The sequence below is a fragment of the Hippoglossus hippoglossus genome, chromosome 8, assembly GCF_009819705.1.
Source record: "Hippoglossus hippoglossus isolate fHipHip1 chromosome 8, fHipHip1.pri, whole genome shotgun sequence".
NCBI lineage: Eukaryota > Metazoa > Chordata > Actinopteri > Pleuronectiformes > Pleuronectidae > Hippoglossus > Hippoglossus hippoglossus.
Window position 1 is genome coordinate 12727623 of NC_047158.1, and position 22097 is coordinate 12749719.

General features: G+C 44.3%; 1 protein-coding gene across 2 annotated transcripts in view; it reads right to left on the minus strand.

The window, feature by feature from the left end:
- LOC117765782 (ras-related protein Rab-26-like) overlaps window positions 1–6265 on the minus strand; it is a 45212-nt gene extending 38947 nt beyond the window's left edge. For both annotated transcript variants that reach the window (XM_034592273.1, XM_034592274.1), the window contains exons 1-2: window positions 5624–6265; window positions 3166–3276 (exon numbers count right to left, since the gene is read on the minus strand). In XM_034592273.1, the coding sequence (XP_034448164.1) occupies window positions 3166–3276; window positions 5624–5809 (297 nt within the window). In that variant the 5' untranslated portion in view covers window positions 5810–6265. The remainder of the gene's footprint in view (window positions 1–3165; window positions 3277–5623) is intronic.
- Window positions 6266–22097: the final 15832 nt, after the last annotated feature.

Sequence of the window (22097 nt, forward strand, 5' to 3'; positions counted from 1 at the left end):
AATGAGAAAATTAATGAATGTACAGTGACTATTGTCTGATACCAACATAAAGCTTGAATATGTGAACTGTTTGCATCTGTGGAGTCGGCTTGATTAATGGCTTTTTAAAATCTGAATTTAAACTGACATTGCTACTCACAGTTTAACGTCTTTAATGTGTCTAATGTTTAATTAAAAACTAAATTCAATACAGTCAAGGAAACTGTGAATTTTGTGTCTGCGGAGATATGAATTCAAGCCGTGGAGAGCCAGGCCTTGGAATAAAAGACAGGGTCGGTGGAGTCTCAAAAGGTTATTGTCCGCAAGTCTTCTTCATTCTATGAAGGAAACTACATTTGCCCTCCACTGATAGAGTCTGATCCTCACATCGTATCTCAAGGAGCTGGAAGAGGTACAAGTGATGTAAGTTGTGTTTAAAGAGAAAGGGAGAGAAGAAAATGTCCTCGTCCTGTGATTCGTGTTTGTGTGTCTCTATGCATGATGCAAATCTTTACTTTCGCGAGGGAGAACAAATCAGAGGTTCTTACGCAGCAGGAAAAAAACTGCTGCCTGAGCGACAGGGGTCATTGACACCGGACTGATGCCTTTCCCCTGCTGCCTATAACCTCCTGACTGAAGCAGCACGCCGACTCCTTCAAGCTACGAGCGTCAGAGGCCACACAATCAAACCCAAAGCTCTGCTCTCCGGTCAGCCTTGTCCACCTGCCCATGACTCGTATTACCATGGCAACAGGTGATCTGGACGTGCTGCATCACAGTTGACATGTGGACTCTATTATCTGATATTCTACTCCAAATTTTCTACAGATTTTTAAGCCAAATAAAGTATTTCTTAATAAAATGAGACAACTTGTGCTGGTGAATAAAGACAGTAGAAGAAAAACACACTGATTTTACACATGAAACTCTGTTCACAGCTCTCGGGGAGTTGAATAAAGGCTTCTGAGGGAGCTACATACGCAATGCCTGCAATCTTTGATCTTATAAAGCTGTACATTTTAGTGAGGTTACAGGTACTATCCACCATTTACATGGACTGAGAGTCTCTTATTTACCTTGGAGACACCCAAGCTTTATTGTTTCCTGTTTTTTGTAACGTTTTTACTTAATTTCTTGTTTCTTAGTTGCTTACATCATATGACTGAGCTTTGTCTGTTTTTCTTATTGTAGTTTTGTGCTCGTCTCTTGTTCTCATATGTCTCTTGGAGAAGATTTTCATCTCAAAAAGACTTTGGTCAGTTTCCTATGAATGTTTGGCAGCAATTATCTTTCAGAGTAAGATATAACAAGGTAAGATCTACATGGAATTAATATGATTAGACACAATATTCTCTCTCTTTGAATTTATTGCCCTTCATAGGGAGATTCTCTAATAAAATCCAATGTTACTTGCATTTCCTATTCGGACTGCCTGGATTTTAAGATTAACAAGGTACCAGTGCAGCTCAGTAATCCTGAGAACATGCTGAGGTTTAAACGAGATGAGATCACAATAAACAAGATGGGGAGGAAAACACAGCATCGCGCTGCAGCTTTGAAGTGGAAACCGGATCAAATCCCCATACGGAGCAAATTGCTTTTTTTCTTTCCCAGCAAATAATGAGGATCAAAACTGTCTTTCCTAAAAATAACAATCACTCCCTGCCTCTCTGTGTCTCGGTGCATCCACCGTGGGAAGACAAACACCGAGGACCTTCATGTTTTCCTTCTCAACAAAGTTCGCTTTCTCAACTTCGCAAAACAATTACATTGTTTATACAATTTGTGCAGTCGCATAAACGGTAAATTTAAATGTATGAATACCAAGTTTTTCCTCTAAAAAATTGAAAATGTCTCATTCCTAACCTATAGGATGATGTTTCAGTTGCGCTGAGAAACTGAGCCATTTAACACGAAATCATGCAGAAGAGAATGGGAGCCTTGAGGATTGATAATGAAATTATTCATGTCACAAAGCTTGGTGCCACACTGCGATTAAACAAGTCAATATGAGGAAAGAGCCGACTGAGCACTAAACTTTATGAGTTTTGCACTTTTTCCTCCCCGAGTGGTAAATGCAGCGAAGAAAAATAGCTGATGAAGGTCTCTGCTTTGAAAAGATAGGCCTAAACGTACATTGGGGCTACAGACACTGTGTTGTAAGAGATGTTACATAAGTAAATAAATCAACTGCTCATCCGCCCACAAACTCAACCAAACCCACACACAGGGCTATAGAATGGTTGGATAATTTAGTTGAACACACGCACACAGAGGCAGCCCATGTGAATATGCCTCGCAGGGGTTTTAATGGGTCTAATGCTGCACCTACACTTTATGTAACGGTGATAACATGGTAACTTTAAAAAGCTTCTTAAACTAAATTACCATGATAGGTGGAGGAACAAGTAAAAGGTCAACTTGCATGTAGAGTTTCCATCATGGTATAGAGACAAATGCTGGGGTCATAATATCAGCCCAATTATACCCTGACCTGGAAGGTGTCGGGTGGGTTCGTAAATGATCAAAGGGGATTGGCCGCGACAATCTATCATTTTCTCTCATGTAATGTGTCGTAATGGATGACAACTGACACCGCATCCGTGAACGGAGCGCTCACTCTTCCACGTGCACCAACCGGCGCCCCAATGTGTGTGTGTGTTTGAATGTACCTGAGCCAGTGAGTGTAAAGGGATAATTTTAAACTGACAATGAGTGTGTGGAAAAAAAACTATTGGAGGAAACTGCCCGGATGAAGCCTGTAAGTGATTAGAACTAATAACAGTGTTAGCACTGATAAGTACTGGAAGGAGGCAACTGTCTCTTTCTACCACCCTGGGTCTTAGTGCCCACCCGTCCGCCTCTCATGGACGGACAGACAAAGAGAAAAAATGGACACGGTTTATTCCTGGACGGCCATGTGGGACCACAAATCTGGCACATAAGAGACATTGTTATCACCCACGGAGCCAAAAAGACCAAACTAAAGCATGTCAAACTAATTTAAGAAATCAATATATCTTGTGAGACTTCTAACACTAGAAATACTCACAGCTCAGGGCAATATAATATATGAGACACTGAACAGCTTTAAAAAAAAATACCACTTGTGCTCATTTTGATAAAAGGTACTAAGGGACGTCTGTGGTGGATCGTGCACGTCTGTTTTGGTTTTGTTAAACTCACCCTGAAGTCAATGCCCACGGTGGAGATGAAGCTGCCTGCCAGGAACGCTCCGTCCTTAAAGCGGACCAGTAGACAGGTTTTCCCAACGCCAGAGTCTCCAACCAGCATCACCTGTTCAGAAAAAAAACCAAGAGGGAAAAGCTCAGACAGGAACGACTGGAAGGGCACGCACACGCACACGCACGCACGCACGCACACACGCACACACACGGAATAAATATTCAGACTGTCTGACTGCTCGATGAGGGCAAGTGTCAGACAACGCTGAAATAACTCACAACATATACACACAAACAGGGAGATGCAGCAATTTTTATATTTGAATATTATTGATATTTTGGTTCTTGGCCAGTGAAGAGCGAGTATGTGGCTGCTCATTATGGCTGCCAGTGGATTTCTGCAGCTCCTGGTCTGTATGTGGGACTCTGTATGTTTCATTCCCACTGAAAAGACAGTTTCTCCCATTTCTCTTTATATTCTGAGCTGTGATGAAGTTACATGTTTGATCTGATCACCGGTATCAGGTTGGCTGAAGGACTGTGGGGCCCCCAGACCACGGAAATCATAAAGTCAGTGCCCCTTGGGTGCAGAGAGGAGATGAAAGACAGAGGTGGAAGAGCCAAGTGATGTAGTAACAGGTATAAGAAAAACACGTCTGAGGCTCGAGCCCTCTCTGCTCTCTGCTCCTCATTTCTCCTTCTCTGACTCCACTCTCATTCTCTTGTCCTGTTTCCCCGTCCCTCCTTTATGCAGCTCGGCAGGAGGAGCCACCTGGTCTTTCTAAATGAAATGCATCGAGTCTCTTCGGTGAAGATTAAAGCTCTTACAGAAAAAACAGGATATGACGACATGTGGCACAATGGACAACAAATGACAATCTCTTATCTGCACAACAAAAGGGATACAGGGGATAGAGTACAGGTCGAATTCTGCAAAGCTTCACCTGTTAAAAAAATACTCTAAAAGCTACAGGTGAGATTTTGACCCAGCAGGTAAACAGATAAAAAAAAATTCTGTCTTAAACTGTATGTCACTTGTCAGACTGATTAATTGAATATAAGAACAGGAGATGTAGGATAAATATTCAAGTAAAAAAACTTTCCAAAATGGAAACTAGAGAATTTCAATTTTTCCTGTAATCGTTCATTTGCTGGCTACAAGAAAAGAGTTGTCATCCATGCCTTTAAAAAAATAACAAACAATTTAAATAATATCCACAGTTTACAGAGTGACGTGGCCTCGATGGAACAATCGATTCAAAACAAAAGCTGCGTTTCGTTGCACTTGCACCTAAACAGCTGCTTCAAAAACACAAGAGTAGGTGGCACGAGTCCCATTGAAGCGGTGCTGGGAGTGCACGCTGAGAGTCCGTGGGAGTGAGTCTGTGTTTGTGTTGCGATTAAGTGACAGTTCTCTTCTCACACAAGTGCTCGCATCGTAGTTGGACAAAGCGAGATAACAATTGCACACAGTTGATACAAACCCAGTGACCTGTGCTTCTGACACAAATACGCACTCGATCCCAAGTTGCACAGCGTGAGCAAACGGTTTGTTTACTGGCTGTTCCAGGCCCGTGTGTGTGTGTGTGCGTGCTTGAATGTATATCTTTGTGTTGACCATTTTGAGCAGACACCTTATGGGGACATTTTGGATGGTGCTCACTTTTTAAAAGGCATTTAAAGGGTTAAAGTTTGCTTTTAGGGTTAGAATTAGGTTTAGGTAAGGGGCTAAAGGGAATACATTATGCCAATGATAAGAAGTACAAGGCGTGTGTGTGTACGGTTTTTTTGTGCCTCTCTAGGACCTTTTCCAGCATAAACACAGATTTTGTCAGGACCAGTGGACCTCATGGGGACCAATGCCCGGTCCTAATGAGGCAAAACTTCCTTTCTGAGGTCCTGGCTAAGGTTAGAGCTTGGCATGAATCGGTTATGGTTAAGGTTTAGGATATGGTTTTAGTGAAACGATTCTATTCTATCTTTGTGCATAGACTGTACAGAGTGATGACATTTTTGGAAAGTGACGACATTTTGAGGTTAGGGTAAGGGGCTAGGGAATGTAATATTTCAGTGAGTGTCCTCAATAAGATAGAGGTACAAAGGCGTGTGTGTGTATGAGTGTGTACCTTCCCAGGTTATCAATCGTATTGACACAGCTGGTGTCAGCTCACTGCTGTTTCATGAACACAGGTTGTAAAAGACAGTGGAAGCTGAACAAGACAGAAACTGGCCCAAAATAAATGAAATAACGAAGTGTTCCCTGTGTGTAGAGATAAAGAAAACAGAAAGAAGTTTCTATGTGATTTCATATGAGGGATTATTTCATTTCCTCTGTGTTTAGTGTCTAGTGACCTCTGTGTGTGTGGGTTTGCACCCTCTGCACCTCTGAGGTGGAAACACTGGATTAAAGCTCACTTCTAGTTGTGTTGCAGCAGCAGCAGCAGCAGCCTGTGTCTTACCTTGAAGGCGATGTCATAGAACTCGCTGCTGTTGCTGATGGACGGTCTGCTGGGATGGACCACTCCGTTCATCTGAACAATGGCCGGGCTGCTCCGCGCTGCCTTCCCGGTGCCTCTCCCGGTGGGGCTGCCCGTGGACGGGCTGCTGGACGCGGCTTTGCCCCTGGCAGACTTCTTGCGAGACATTTCTCAAGATTTTTTTTTAATCACTGTATCCGCGTGAATTTCAGGTGAATCAAAAACAATAAAGACAGAAAAGAAAAGTTTGCACAGCGAGGAAGTTGAAGTGGCAAAAATTAAATTCACCTGCGCGTCAAACGCACGCTCCCCCAGACACCTCGCGACTCAAGAGCAGGAGGGAAATGATCCCGAAAAGCTGAACGCGCTGGCTTCCGCTGTGGTGGAGCCGCTTCCTGCCGCGGACAGGCTCCTCTCTTCAGGGCAGCAGCCTCGACTCTGAGCGTCGATGGGATGTGGCACCAAACCTGAGCCAGGAGCGCAGCGCGGTCAGGACGCAGGAGCGCAGCACTTTGCACTGAGTCTTTGTTTTCACTGTGTTAACTGAGAATAATGTCCACCACGTGACTTGGTTGTGTTGACTGTGTGCTGATGTGTACGTGGGATCATCACATGTGATTACGAGGGTGACACCTTATATACAGTCTATGGGGGGGGGGGGCATATAGACACAGGACGCTCTCCGTGGTGCTGAAAAACTGCATCTGTACAAACACTGTATGATCACAGGCTTCCACCTAAAACGGATCCATTTTCATCGAATCCTCATGGGATCAAAACGTTATGATACTGTTGTGGATTCAAATGTTCTCCTCTCTGAAAGGACATTTTCATATTTTGCATAAATCAGGAATATTAACACAATCCAAACATCCAAAGAAAGGTGAATATAGTACAGTATACTAGAATAAAACAAAGATGATGTGTGAGCAAACTGTCTTTCAATCAGACACTTTATGCTGTATAGGAATCTACTAAAGCCAACGTGTGTACTTTTAATGTTTTGGTGCAGGCTTAGTCACTATTTTTGTGGATATATGCTACACTCTATTTCTTGTAATAGAATATTCTTGGTTTTCATATTTCAAAATGGATGGTTGGATATTTCAAGTTGGATGCATGCTTGAGGTGTAACTGGAGGCCAGAGTCAATAAGAATAAAGTAAATGTTTTAAATGGAAATATAATAAAAATATAATATGAATATGATGTGTTGTCCTTTGGTTGAATTGAACAATTAAGAAACCAGTCATTTGCCAAATAAAAACAAACAGGCTTAGTTAATGTAAGCGACCTGGTTCTATATAAGCAGGGACTTTACTTAAATAATGTGGAGACAAATTAAGTGATGAAATAAATCAAATGCAGGTCCCAGCCACCTGTGGAGCGTGATGTGATGTGATTGCAGTTATTCACCACAAGAGGGAGACATGGGAACATGAAATAGGAAGTCAGGTTAAAGTGAGTCTTGATGGCTGCTGCTGCATTCAGTTTTTTTTCTACTAAAGGAATGCGATCATGATGAAATTTGAATCATTTTACGAATATGTCACTATTACCGATCAGATCAATGTTTGAAATAAATAGAATCTGGATGCATGTCACGTAATTTTATTTGAAGTGATAAAGAGTATGTGGTAGTTTAGCGTTCTGCTTCCTTCATCCACAATCTGTAGTTGAAATCAGGACAAACCAGTCAACCAGTTTGTCACTGGCCTTTCTGTGACTCTTCCCCAGACCAGTTTTAATTCATAACATCACTCAAACGTCTCTCTATAACCTGGTGGACGTCACTCTGTCGTCCACATATTGTCCACATTTGCAACAAAGAACAGCAGCGTATTCTGATTAGACCCTGGCCTTCTTGTGGCCAGTAATGAGACGCTGTTGTCCCCCCCGCCCCTGTCCGTAATCTAGTTTGTTAAGCAATATGAAATTTGCGTATCATATAACTGCCCTCTGATCAAGTGCCAGGCTGTCCAGGCTCATTAGAATACGCTCAGAGATCATAGCCCAGAGGCCTCATTTGCTCCAGGTCGACTGAAATGGGCTCGTACGACCTCCGACCTTTACAACGTGTAGCATGAATGACGCCGGGTTAAACTCTCAAAGAGGCAGTTCTGTTTAACACAAACCACTTTGGAAGATTTGAGATCGATCCAGGGCAATAAACCGGTTGTGAGTCATGTACGTGTATGTTGAGTTTCTGTGCAAGTGGATGAACAGCGACAATATGTTCGCCTCTTTCTGGATTTGGCAACGGCTGAGGCATTTTTTTCAGCAAATCCCTATGTGGTGAATATTCATTGTTGGAAACCGTTTGATGTCAAAATTAGATTTTAGCATAATCTAATATTCGAGCACATTTCTCTATTTTCCAGCCAGATTCGGATCAAGCTGGGGTTATAGTACATCGATTTCTTGGGGACATCTCATGGCTGACCCCCAGTTCAGTTTGGTTGTAAACACACAGACAGCTGTAGCCCCTGGTTTCTGTCTTTAAATCTGCCGTCTGTCAGCGTTTTTTCTTTTTTTCCACGCTCCACCCATCTCGCTGGGCCGTGCGGAGTAGGAAGTGGAGCGTCATTGGTTTTGAGGGGAGTACAAACCCCAAAATCCACCAACCCCCCCCCCCAACATACGACTCAGCTCGACAGCTGAGATTCGTTCTGCCCCTAAAGCAGCTGTCTACTGTGGCAACAGCTGGGCATTTTGGAGGGAAGAGGGGACGTGGATAGAGAGGGTTGCTGGAATCCGTCCCTGCTTTCAGAGAAATTAACAGCCTTGTCAAGATGAGTTAAATATGGCCCGCGAGTGTACTGTACATTGTGAGGCTGCGATGTGTATACGTGTTCCATATGCTTGTATGTGTTTGTGGGTGTCTGTGCCAACATGGATGGCAGCATTAATACATGTATGAATACAAATTGGAGGCAGGTTGGAGAAATCGAATCAAACCTTTTGTCCCTTTTTGCAAAGCAACTCTGTGATTCAGCCGTTAAGAATGTATCAAATCTCATGATTTCAACATGTTCATTAGGAGCAAATTACGACACTTTCCTCCGGCGTCTATAAAGCCTGTGCCAGCTCCGTGACAATAAGTCAAACATCCTGAGACTTGTGTTTGTGCAATGTTCTTGGTCAGGTGCTTAAAAAAACATTGCGACATTAAACATGAGGCAGACAGAGGGTGAAGTGCAAGCATTCATACGTGTGTGTGTGCGTGTGCGCCCGGTGCGGTAAGGTCATGACACCCAGCGTCCATCTGCAGGCGCACCCGAAGGCCAGGCATTTGTCAGTTTACCCATGGTCAGGTGCCCCGAACGTGGACTGGGTGGCGTGCAGCAGCCCGGCCAGTCGCTCAACCAAAGTCCCAGCAACTGTTGATCTGTTGGCCGCTCTTCCTCCCAGCTGCCTGTGGCCTGAGCGCTGTGAGGAGGGGCGGAGGGGGGGTGGGGGGGGCATCATGCCAGCCGACACCCCCTGTTTGTCAGGCTTTGGCGAGAGCAAGCATCAGTGGACTGGCACTGCCTGGCACTTATTCGCTCCCTGAGGCATCTTAAACGAGAGAAACAGAGACAGTGTGTGTGTGTGAGGGAGAGAGAGAGGAGAGAGGAGAACGGGTGGCATGGGGGCCGCTTGTGTATAAAAATTTGATTTGTAAAGGACATGATTTAATGAACAAGAAAATTTGGAGTTTACACTGGTTTGACATAAAAATACTTATCCTTTATGGAAGGTACTTACTCGGCTTGAAGCTTACTTTGACTTAAACCCCATAATCCTGTTTATTTACACGTGTAAGTCCACAGCAGTTATCACACGGTGAAGAGTATGATGGATAACAAGTCTGTTTCAAAAAACAGCACAACATGTATAGTACATTAAAACCATCATTGGACCATAACTTTAATATTTAATATTAGAAACCAGAGAAATGCTGTGTCACTCAGAACACTGAATGTCAGTTTACACATTTTTCACAAATTTGACAAGAACTAAACCAAAATACTGAACAATAACCATAATAAACTTACACCTTGATGGGAATATTGCTGCTGTGCTTTCCACTTATGTTGTACTGCTTTGAGACATGATTTTTTTCCCCTTGTACTATGGGAAAGGTGACATTCAGTTCCCCCTTGAATTAGCTCATATTATATCGTATCGTAAAAATCATCTGACTTTGTGAAGTAGAACTATGTTTCAACTTTCCTCTTTGATAAAGCTGATCAAAGTGACGGATGAATCAGGTCATCGCCGAACCATTTTGAAGTTGTGTTGCTGTAAGCGCAGACTGTTGGGAAAACTCCCATGATGCACTGTGCTTTCTCTTTCTGTCCCTCTCTCTCTTTCTCTAATCCATTTATATGAAACTACTGCATGTCATTAACTTTGTGTTTCTCTGCAGGATGGCAGTAAATGGTGTGAGATAGAAAAAGGCGCTGTGTATAGAAGCTCTGTATAAATGTGTGTGCAAATTGATGAATCTGAATTGAATGAGTTGTACTGTTAAGTGTTTAGACTGGTAAATAAGACAAAAAAAATACTATTTATATACATATTTCATAAGTAAATAGCTTAAATTCTTCTCGTTAACTTTTCCCAGACAGAAGATGATGGGTTAATTATCACAATAGGATTTTTGAATGTCTCAATGTAAGAGCTCAACACAAGTAAAAGGAGAGAAAGAAGGAGGGAAATGAGCCTTTGCAGAAACAATTTCTTCTGGTGGTTTGAAATCACCTTGGCAGGATTGTTTCACTCAGTCTTGCCACGTTTTAATGTGCTAAACCAGCGAAGCCAAACCCCGACTTCAAATCTGTCAAACTAAATTTTTAATCCTCTTTCCTCTACGTCGTAAAAAGGTGACACCATTAATTGTTACCTTTCCAAAGACGTCACCGCAGCATCTCAGTGTCACACTTGCAATTTCCACCTCTGTTTTAACACCGTTTTTTCGCAGAGCTTTTTATTTGTCTTTTTTGCTGCAATCCAGCAGGGGGTCTGCAATAGTAAGGCCCCGGAGAGCCATAGCAGGGTTTAATCTGAAGTGTTGAAAATAATACATGCCCAACTCCCCCAGGACCCTGTAAAAGATCCAGACGTATAAGAGTCTGAGCCAGGGTACCAGGATGGAAAAACTGTATGACAGCAATAATCACTACCAGGGGCCCAATTTCCCTCAATATCTGCTCCTTCTTCCAGCCACCTTATTTATTTGGATATAGGCCCTTTAAGTAAAATTTAATTTGAATCTGCTCTGCGCTTTTATGGATTTATTTAAGGTGAAAAACGCTTCGGTTTCTGGTTGCAAAGATCTCAAGAAAGAGGGTACCCGGTGCACTCACCGATGAGGGGTGTGTTATCCGAGGCCCGGCAATAAATCCTCGCTAATCCGGGGTGCTTCCTGCGATCGTCAGTGTCACTGGTTTTTGTTGCTGTGGTGATCAGATTTATGACCTCACACATGGCGTTCCAGCAGGAAGCACTTGGTGTTGTGCGCACTGACATGCCAAAACATGCAGAGTAAGCACAGGAGGGATTTCACACACTGATCATGAGGTTCAGAGGCCTAACGCTACATGGGATCGAGTTGGACGGCTGGAGCAAAAAGCAAAATGGGTGAGAAGAAGAGGAAAAGCATCAAATTGCCCGATTTCATTCTAGGCCTCGTTCACAACTGGGGGATAAAATGTGTCCTGAATGTTTCCTGTGACCACATGTGATCAGATCTCACTTCCCCGCTCTATATGCAAATAAACAATGTCATATCTGTTCCAGACGACCAAATGGTGTTGTTTTTACGCAGTCTCGAGTGTACAGATGTGTCCGTTGTCAGCGGGTCTGTGGGTAGACGCAAAACAGATTGAGTTTTAGGTGGCTGCAACTTTTCACAGCTCAAAGGAGGCCAGAATAAAAAACGCAACCCGTGGTCCACTTTCTCTCTCAGGCGGCAGGACCAGAGGTGGCTACTCCACGTCTGAGCTCAGCTGGAACCACGGCAATAAAAGACACACACACAGACACACACACACACACACTTGACATACAAGCTGCGGCAGAGAGTGGGCACACAAGCACCAACTGGAGAGAGCCATGGTGAGCGGGAAAAGGTGTGAGCAGGAGAAGTGGTGTGTGTGGGTGAGTGTGAATATGCGAGAGTGTGCGTGTGTATTTGTAGAGTTTTTGCAGTTGTGACAGCTGGGATGAAGGAGTGGAGGCGGCGTGTGTGATCGGAGGAGGTGCCAACAGAGCAAGTGTCTCTTTATTTTCATCACACACACGTGTTATTTTCATCACACGCACGCACAAGTGAGTCTGTGCGCACAGATATATACGTTTCGCGGAGAGTATGTACATCTGTGTTTGTTCCTGTTAATATCTGCACTCTGTATGTTGACTTGGTTTGTATGTGCAGACCGGTCTGATCTCCTTCGATGCGAGTGCAACATGGACCAATTATACATACATGCGCTAACCAGGGTATGAATGAGCCTCATGTTTACATCATGCACTGTGTTAAGGCAGCTTGCAAGCGTCAATACACCCATATCACATGGAATAGTTTTTATCTGTGAATTATAGCATTGGTTTCATTTGCAGAAGTTTTGAGCGAAAGTCTGTTCATTGGTTGATAATTGTGCTTTCATGTGGTGTTGAAAAAAAATCAGAAAAATAAGATGCCGACTGAGAAAATTCACATAAAACGTCATCTCAAGTTGGAACAACAACTCGGAAAGTCGATGAAAATTCTGGTAAACAAGTCTCTTATAAACCAATTTCAGTCCCACCACAGACAATTCATGTTTGACATGTTTATTGCATCAGTAGAGTTTAAAGTCTATAGGCTCCGATTTCATCAGTTCCTTAGATATGATAAAATGGGGAGTGATGTGTAAATATCTTTAACTCTGCTGTTGGAGCTGACAGGTGGATGCTGGGTGGGTGAGGAGCTGATTCAACAGGCTGCAACTTCAAAGTATGGAGCACATCACTTCCTGCCCTGGCACAGAATGTCGGCTTTGGGGCGTAAATCCCGATGTGCAAAATTGTCCAATAAATAATTCCTAAGTATAATGTGCCGGCTTTGAGATATTCACCCTCCGAAAACCACTTCTGGCAGCCCAGCACAATAAGAGGTGATTGGAAGTTTGGTGATCAAAGCATTGAAAAATAACATTTGAAAAATGGAATTGTAATGTGTTTCAGAAACAATGGCCTGGTTGCTCTGAACAATCCAAAGAACACGTCATGAACAGTTTTCATTGGGACTATATATATTTTATTTTGTTGGTAGAAACTATTTCCAATCAAAACTGCCCACAGTGAGGTCTGTGGTTTATCCAGAGTAACTGGGACATTACTCCTGGAACGATACGCTGCTGTCAAACTTTTAATAGTAGCGGTTCAATGCTTGAGCAACACCAACACTTTCACCGCAACTTGTAAAAACTCTTTTTGGGTGTGTTGTGGAGGCAGAATCATAAGAAACTGCATCACATAGCACACGTAAAAATCTGCCTTCGAACTCATCCTGTCAAGTTTTGCATATTTTGAATGCTGCACCACTTTGCATGTGATTGTGAGGTGAAGTCACTCTGTCGCAGTAACGAACCACGGCAGCCGCTGCAGAGAGGCGGGCGGGCGGGCGGGCAATGATGAGGTCATTGGGCAGGCAGGATTAAGGCCGTGACAACTGGTGCTGCGGCCAGTGCCAGCGTCGACCGGGGCAGTTGTGCAGTGGGCACGGTGCTACGGCCCCCGGCTCCACACCAGCATTACCCCACTGTTGTTTTTTCATTAGCTCGGAGCTGGCGCAGGGTGCTGCGAGGCTTGCCAGGCCCACAGCGTGAACCCCACAGCCTGAACCCACAGTTGTTGCGGGGCTTTGGGGCCTTCTCTTTCTCTCTCTCTCCCCCTCTCTCTCTCTCTGTCACTCTCCTCAAGGATCGGGTTACGAACCAAACACACTCGTTAACTCAATTATGCAAGCCCCTTGACGCTTTGATGTGTCGCGATAACGCCGGGATTACCGAGGGGACAGATGCCGTCCGACCTCAGCGGAGCTTTGTTGCCACATGCCTCAGCCGTGGCCGATGAGAGATGGACAAAATGGAGTGGTGAGGGTCAGGAGAGGGACCACTTATAACCTGAGCGGGTTGAAAGACGGGGGGCCGAAAGGGAAGATATCAAACTGGATGAAAGCCTCTCGCTGATCTTTAGATATCAACCTGGCATTTGGATGGAACCGCTCCAAACGTACTACCTAACATCTGTGCGGCTCCACATCGGGTGATGTCCGACTCCGTTTTCAATTTTCTTCTTCACAAACTGATGGAAAAGCCTAAAAACCCAGCAGCTACAGTCCTTCGCTACGTGCATCCCTCTTCCTTTTCACAGGCCTGAACATGAACCTAAAACCATTAGCTGCGCCACTGAGACCAATTAGCAAAATGTGGCCAAACAAACGTTCCCTTGCTTTTTACATGTTCTCCTCTTATCCACCCAGCCCTTCATTTTTCTCTCTTTCCCTTTGAGACAGAGGTTTTAAGTGCATCTTTGGCCTTTGGATCTATTCATAATGAGTTGTTCTTAATGCTTTGCAATGGTAGGGATGCTCTATGACACGAAGGCCTGACATATCGATGTCTATCTCCCACATAAGCTCCAGATGTGAACTGACTGCGCTGGATGGAGTCACTCAGGCGGAACATGCTACAGTCACAGACCAACAGTCCGCTGACACAGAGCTGCTAGTTTGAACACCTTCCGGGCTCAGGGATCCAATATTCAGCGCTTCTGTTTAATGAACACACATTCATTTAAACCACAGACCTCTATGGACGGTAAACATCATTTCCCACTAGGGGGCAATGCAGCTGCAAACTCACATGACAGAGAGAGGAGAGAAACACCTGTGGGATCAGAACATCTCACTTCTCACTTCTCACTCTCACTGCTGCCGTCCTGCCGTGTGTCCCGAGTCTCCTGGAATGTGTTGATTTGGCATTTAGACAAGAAAGAACTGGATCCACTTTAAACAGCAGAAATTATTCGTTTCCTCCAAACTCAGGGGACGAGGAGAATGAGGCCATGTAAATCATTTTTATTTTTAAAATGTCTTGGTTAGTTTTGAAAATCAAACTGAGCCTCATTGACCATGTTCGGCTGATTTAGGAATCATAAACGGTCAGTGTGTTAAAACTGGATTTTAGGTTTGATGATTTTACTCCAGATCCCACTATGAAAGCCTCTGACCTCGATTTATATTTACCATTTATATATATCAATGTATAGAAATAATAATGAATAGTGCAAATTCAAAGGTAATATTTTATTAAAACACGTGTCAAGTTGTAGCTGAAATTACAAGTTGAAGGATGCAGTCTAAGTTCAGGTGACTTTTGTATATAAACTACAAAAATACACAGTTGAGCTGAGTTTGCACAAAGGAAAATTTACATTATTTTTTGTTTTGCAAAATAAACCCTAAAGACATACAGCTCAATGCAATTACAACGATTATGTATATGAACTTAACGGATCTATATTTTTCACATTATTTAAATGTTTTATTACATTACTATAGTTAGGATGCTCAAAGCTGCATTCTCCTTTGTTTACATCACAGAGCCAGTTTACACATGCAGCCGAGCAACAGTTAAATGTACAAAAACGTAAATCTGGACCCATAACGTCGTCATATCTGGCGCCAGCATTGATCAGGACCAATAAACCACCTGCTCTGTCTGCATCATTACATCCAGCAGAGAGTGGGACCATGTTCCTGATGTCGTATGTTCATGTTACCAAGACAGAAAACACGGATAAGCACTAAAATCCCACTGGATGTACATTGTCGTTATCCCTCTTCACAGCTACAAGTAAGAGCAATGCAGCTGAGCAGTACGCAAAGGTTCTTCGTGACCTTCTCACCTTCTTTTCTGGGTTTGAGTTCCTGCTCTTAAGCTTCAGCCAGAAGAACAACAAAAACAGCGTTTGATGTTGTTAGCAAAGTCTTTTTCTCTGTCTGCCTGGAAGTCCCCTTCTCTTCCTAACTACCACCAAATGGTGTCCTGTAATTCACAGCGTGCATGTGCATCATTTGAGAGCAGACTAAACCCAGAAGCCTGACCTTGGGATTTCTTCGCCACATGAAATGAGTGCCATATTTGATGTGAATGTATGGACAATAAAAAATCAATAACACATACAAACAAATCAGCGACAGATATAAATAAAATTAAGTCTATAAATCAACGGCGTTGTTAGCCCCAAGAGTGTGATCGACCGGGGCTGGAGACGTTGCGGTTTGCCAGTGTCCACAGTGTTTACTCACATCTCACATCGGCAGAGAATAGATGACAAAAAGAAGAAAGAAATGAAGTGAAAATAGGATGAAGTGGGTGATGAGACGAGGGGAAAAGATGACGAGAAATAGAAGAGACAAAAAGAAGGATTTTTAAAAAACTGAAAAAAACAAACGTGAGCCCGAGGAGAGATGAAGCCTGGAATCAATAATCTGGTTTCTCTAGTCAGGCTGAGGAGGGGAGAGAGTGAGTGGCGCCTGAGGACAACAGACCGCATCCTTCCTTCCTGCGAGGCAACATGGGGACAGGAAGGGCCACCAGGGGAGGTCACTTGGCTGAGGACCCACTTCCTGTCAGGGGTCACCGGGGATCAGGGTCTAAGTACATCCGGGTCGCAGGAGAAGCCGCCCGTCTCTGATTGTCTCCCTGTGATGTTAACCTCAATGGCAGCCAGGTGGGAATACAGGGATGGGGGGGGGGGGGGGGGGGGGGATGCAGGAGCAGGAGGGAGTCAAGGTCTGCGAGAGGAGGTGAGGTGGCATCACTCTGTGGCTTCTTTCACCGGCTGGGAGCGTCGAGTATGAAACCGACAGATGATGTAGAAGACTGGAGATAATCCCACACGTTCATCAGACAAAAAGTAAAAGAATTCAGTCTCCTGCTTTGTCCTTCTGCCTGTTAATCGTCATTTAGACAAAAGAAAATCCAGTTTGGTCCTTTGAAAATAGGCAGCTTATTCTTGAAAGCGCGATTTTTGAAAAGTTAATGAAGCTTTTTTTAGCGCGACCTCGCAGAAGGCATCTTTTGTGCCACAAGTCGAGGCCTGCTTGGTATCAAAATGATCATTCGAACATGCCTCAGGAAGCACACAGGGGGGGGGAGACGGGGAGCACACTGCTGATGTTGAGACAAAGGGAATATACTGTACATTGAAATAATGTGCACTGGACGGAAACACCCACAGAAAGGACTGTGGCACCCGGTGCTAGAGAAGTGGACAGACTTTGCCACTGTGACGGAGAGAAAGGGTGACTTAAGCTACAGTAGAGGAGTGTGTGTGCGTGTGTGTGTGTGTGTGTCTGCGCTAGTGTTTGTGTGAGAATGTGTTTGAGAGTGTGCCAAGCCGACCAGAAAGCACTGGCAATTTCCTTGAGATGCAAAGCTTCACCGCACTCCCCAGGGGGAGGCCAAATAAACCTCAGATGTGCAGAAGGAACCGTCCCCCCCCCCTCCGCCACCACCACTCCACAGACTACAGAAACACATGGGAGTGAAGAAGACGAGAGGGATAAGAGGACAGGGAAGGGGTGAGGGAGGTAGAGAGGAAAGGGGAGAATTCTTTTTACTCGGTTGCTGCAAGTTGTCATCAGCTCTGGGGAGGCTTGCAGATGGAAAGAAGAAACAAAACAAAACAAAAAAAAGAAATCATAAATTGTTCCACGATGCATTCGAGGTCACAAGTTCAGACACATAAAGTACAGGAATAACCCGGCAGTTTTAACCCCAGAACCCTGAAGTTTGAGAAGGGCCCGTTTTAAAGATAGCACTTTGTGCCGGGAGCGAAAAAACTATTTATGAGGGAAGCAGCCAGAAAATCGCAGTCACACTGTAATCGTGTTTTGCCTAAATGACCATCATGTGGTCAAAGACAGGCCTCTGTATCGGCCTCAGATTTCACCACCTGGAATGGATCTGTGAATATTATCAGTGACACATTCAATTTGGATTCAACTGATAAACAATTTCCACGGATGTTGTTTTGAGAATGTGAAGAGAAAGTGGTGTAATCAGCCGTGGTTATCAGGAAAGGGTCATTTCCCTTGCATTATTTAAAGGGCCTCCTGTCCCACCCCCTTTTCTAACCACAATGTGTTCTCTTTAAGGATTCTGGGAATCCACACAGCTACACACACATTGATGCACAAACCTCTGACACCCCACCCTGTCCTGAGAGTCCCTCGACAATATCCGCATACATCAACACTAATGGGTAAACAAATCCACGTGCCACCGTGGCGATTACCCTCCCCCCGTCCCATGGGAGCTTCTGACTGCAAAGTTTTACGGCTAAAAGCTTTTTCATGAACTACATAACTGAAACCTAAAATAGTCGTATTGATGTAAATAATGTAAAGGTGAAGAGTAATAATGTTTTCTGAATTAAATCAAACGTCAATGCAAGCGTTCTACAACTGTCCCCTTATGAAACCACATTTAAATTCACTAGATCCTGGTTTTGTCATATGGATGTGCACCAAATTGCACACGGTGATAAAAATCAGTTGCCTTAACATGCCCACTTTCTTTTACATCAAGATCCATGAATTATTCTCTGAGAAATTAACAGAAATATAATAATTATAGAAAACAAACAAACCCTGGATCCGCCCCTCTGATCCAGATCCTCACCAAAATTTAATTCGTACTTTCATGCATCACCCCTGCGGAAAATTTCATGAAAAACATTTGTGAAATTTTTGCGTAATCCTGCAAACTAACAAACAAGCGCTCACGCAGGAGGTAATAACAAGGGGAAATCCTGTAAGTGTAAATGCACAAACTGTACATGGAAATAAAACGTGTATTGTTTTCACACAAACAAACCTGCAAACAGACGTATACTGTCCATAGACGTAAAGTGTTGAAGGACGCCATAGAGATTGTTCCAAGATGGAGGAAATCCTTCCGAGACAGACAGCATGTAGAATCTACAGCAAAGTGACAGTGTGGAAAACACATATGGATTCTCATCTGCTCACAGTATCACTACATTATGTGTCATGTGTGCTGTCACGTGTCCAGAGATATGCAGATCGTAACATGTAGTCAGAGAGAATTGTCATGTTGGAGATGTGGGCAGTGATTCAGAGGTCACCTGCATCGTCCTCTTTTCTTTGCACCTTTGTTTTTTTTGTTTTATATAAAGAGAGGCCAGTAATTGAGGATCCACAAACTCTGTTGAGAAGAAGATTCTGTGACATGTCTTACTTCCTTTCACGGTTTCAGGCCATAAAGAATATGTTTTTTTTCTCTACTTCTACTTCCATCTGGTTTCCAAGCTCAGCCCCTCAACACTGCCAACCCTTCCCGACAATTTGATTATCCTCTTGCATTCGTTCAGTCTTTGACCAGTCCTGGCCAGTAAAACGTACATATGCGGTTCTATGACAGTCCAGCTTGTTTTTTTTAGGTGATTTTAAAGCGATTATAACATGTCACATCGTTCTCTAAGCCGAGCTGCAGGAGACTAAACAGGCTCCCCACAGATCTGAAAACCAACTTACAAAACCACACCAGCACCTCAACCCCACTGGCACCACCTTCATTTTCCGTTTTTCACATTTATTTTCTGTTTTTGCAATCGCCATTTAACAAGTCTGTAAGCTGCAAGCAACAGCCAGGCTTGTGGCTAAGATACGAGCGCGTGATGGACATGGGGTTGCCTTTGCCATGTACCCAGACTGCTGGGCTCACAGTGGGGAAGTATCCGTTTACCCGGGGTCTCCCCCACTCATTCTGGTCTGGAAGGATGCCTGTAAAGCCAACGGGAGGGTGTGGGGTGTGGGGGTGGGCGGTGGGAGTATATGCGTTTCCATTACGACTGCTGCGCCTCTGAAACACTAGAAGTCTCATTTTGGGGATCCAATTTTATTAAATCAACCGTGCGACAACGTCAGGCTGTCTCCACAACACGAGCAGGTACGGTGGGTGTGAGGTGTGCAGACAAAGTGCTCTTTGAGTAGTGCGGTCAGGCGCCATGCCAGACACCTTTCCACACCTAGCACTTGGGGAGCCCTGTTGAGAGCATGAGCTGAGCCTTTACCATTATTGCACTCAACACATGGCCAAGAGGCTGCGATAGCCGTAACACTGTTGCTACCAAGGACTCATTTCAAGTGTGTCGATGTGTGTGTGTGTGTGTGTGTGTTTTTAAGGTTGAATGTTTTTGCTTCTGTCGGTATCAAGAATTGCAGAACCCTGCCGCTGCGTAAATGTTCTGACGACGACTTACACACGATACCGTGCTGCAATTACTTAATGATGAACTATCCAGACAGAAACATAAATGGAAAAAACAGGTGACAGTCGTGTGTCTGGGAATCAGCCGTGACATGTGTGTATGATTGTATCCAGGGAAAAGCAGAGTATGACAACAGCGCAAGCACAAGTCCTCTTGCCCTCGACAGAATAATTGATAGCCTGCAAATCAAAATGAAAGCCTAAGTAAATAAATAAGGCCGAGATTATTTATTTGATTTCGGGGAAGCTGGAGCTATAACTCGTGTCTCATTGGAGTTGGCGCCGGTGGTGCTGTGGTTTCCAACACGCTGGGAGCCTCCTCCCCACCAAGCTCTGCTCTGCTCAGACTCAAGACTCAGCTTACAACAAAACATACAACTGCTAACACCCCGCAAAGCACAGCAAAGACAGGTCAGGCGTGCACACGGATAGGTTTGGCTCACAGCGTTAGTGAAACCACTTGCAGGCAGGGGGTCATAGAACAGTTGATAAAACCAAAGGTCACAATTTCTTATATACTGTTGAGGTCTAGATTCAGGAGAGAGGATTTAAACTGTACAGATGGTTTTATTCACACATAAATGCAGAAAACGGCACAATGCATCAGAGCAGGATAATGAAGAGAAAGGATTGGATGGTGCAGTTAAGCCTCTTCACACTCCGCTCCTCACATTCCTACATGCTGTCGCTCTGCAACAGGAGGTCTGGGAGAAAAGCAGTCTTACTTTTGCTTGGATTCATCCCTCCTTCTTTGGCTGCCGATTTGCCAGCTGAACAGCGCATAGGGCGGCTGCCATCTTGGCAGGGTGAGTCTTTTGCCTTACAAAATTATTAAAGGCTGATTTTCCTGCTTGGCACAGGCTTTCTCAAACAAGGTGTGCTCATTCACTGTACAGGCCTTAAACAATCTGGGCCTAATTTAAGGGGGGGAGGCAAAGAAAAATAGATTTCCTGCGATGGCGATGTATGAAAAAGAGCTGGCCGCAAATCAACGTCATGTCACAGCCAGATATAATTACTGTAATCTGTTTTAATTTGACCACAAATGCATGAAAACAGGTCAGGACAAGGCATCTGTGGTGAACTCACTCATCAACCCACACATAAATGTCGTGCCATACAAACTCTGTGGGCCACACAGAGACACCAACATGCGGAAAAACTTTTCGAGGAAACAGTTATGATACGTAACGGAAGACAATGTGTTTACAAATTAGCTCGTGACACGCTTCACATGCTTGTGTGCTGGTGTCAGGCTCCGTGACATCACATGCTACGTAGAGACGGACCACTGAAAAGAGCAGTTGCCGTGGTGATCTGCACACGCACATTAACGCTACATGCACCTGCGGACAAACAGGCGCGGGACAAACATTCAGAGACAAACAGACAAACACACGCACAGGAGCAAACACTCGCACGCACACAACACACACTTAGTCCAAGTGGCGATACTTCCACGGGTGAGACAACCCCCTCTGGCCCGTGTGGATAACAATAGGATCCATTCTGCACTGTCCCCTCTGCACTGCTCGCCATCCTCCCTCCCTTCGCTCCATGCTTATGACTAATGACCTCGGGGTAGGGGTGAGTTAGGGGTGAAGGTGGGGGTGGGGGGGGTGGGTTGACGCTGTCACCGAAGACACCATCGAGCCTCTGTCAAAACCATAAACTCAATATCTCACAGAATAATAAATTTCACTCTTACCAAATCATAAGTATCACTGTATTAAAGCTTCTGGGCAACAGAATATGTTGTGTTGAGTCAATGTCTGTAAACAACGCTTTCGCCTGCCAGCATCAATGTCGTCTGATGTCCGTCCGTGAGGAACTTGCAAAGGAAAGTCACGTTTTCGACAGATGATGGATCGTTCGCCGGGCGACATTTGCCGCTTCAGTGAGCACGCCAGCAAAGCTTTGAACATGTGTCACCGTGAAAAGACATACCACATTAGGGCCATTAGAAGCGCAGTTAGGCAGTTGCCACATCTCCCTCTCAATCAAAAAATACGTTTCAAATAAAATCCGCCGTATCACGTTCCCTTTTCGGAATACCATAAATAGGCCACGGGACCGTATAGCTCTCTGAGGTTAGCGCATGTATCACTCAGCTGGAGGACCGCG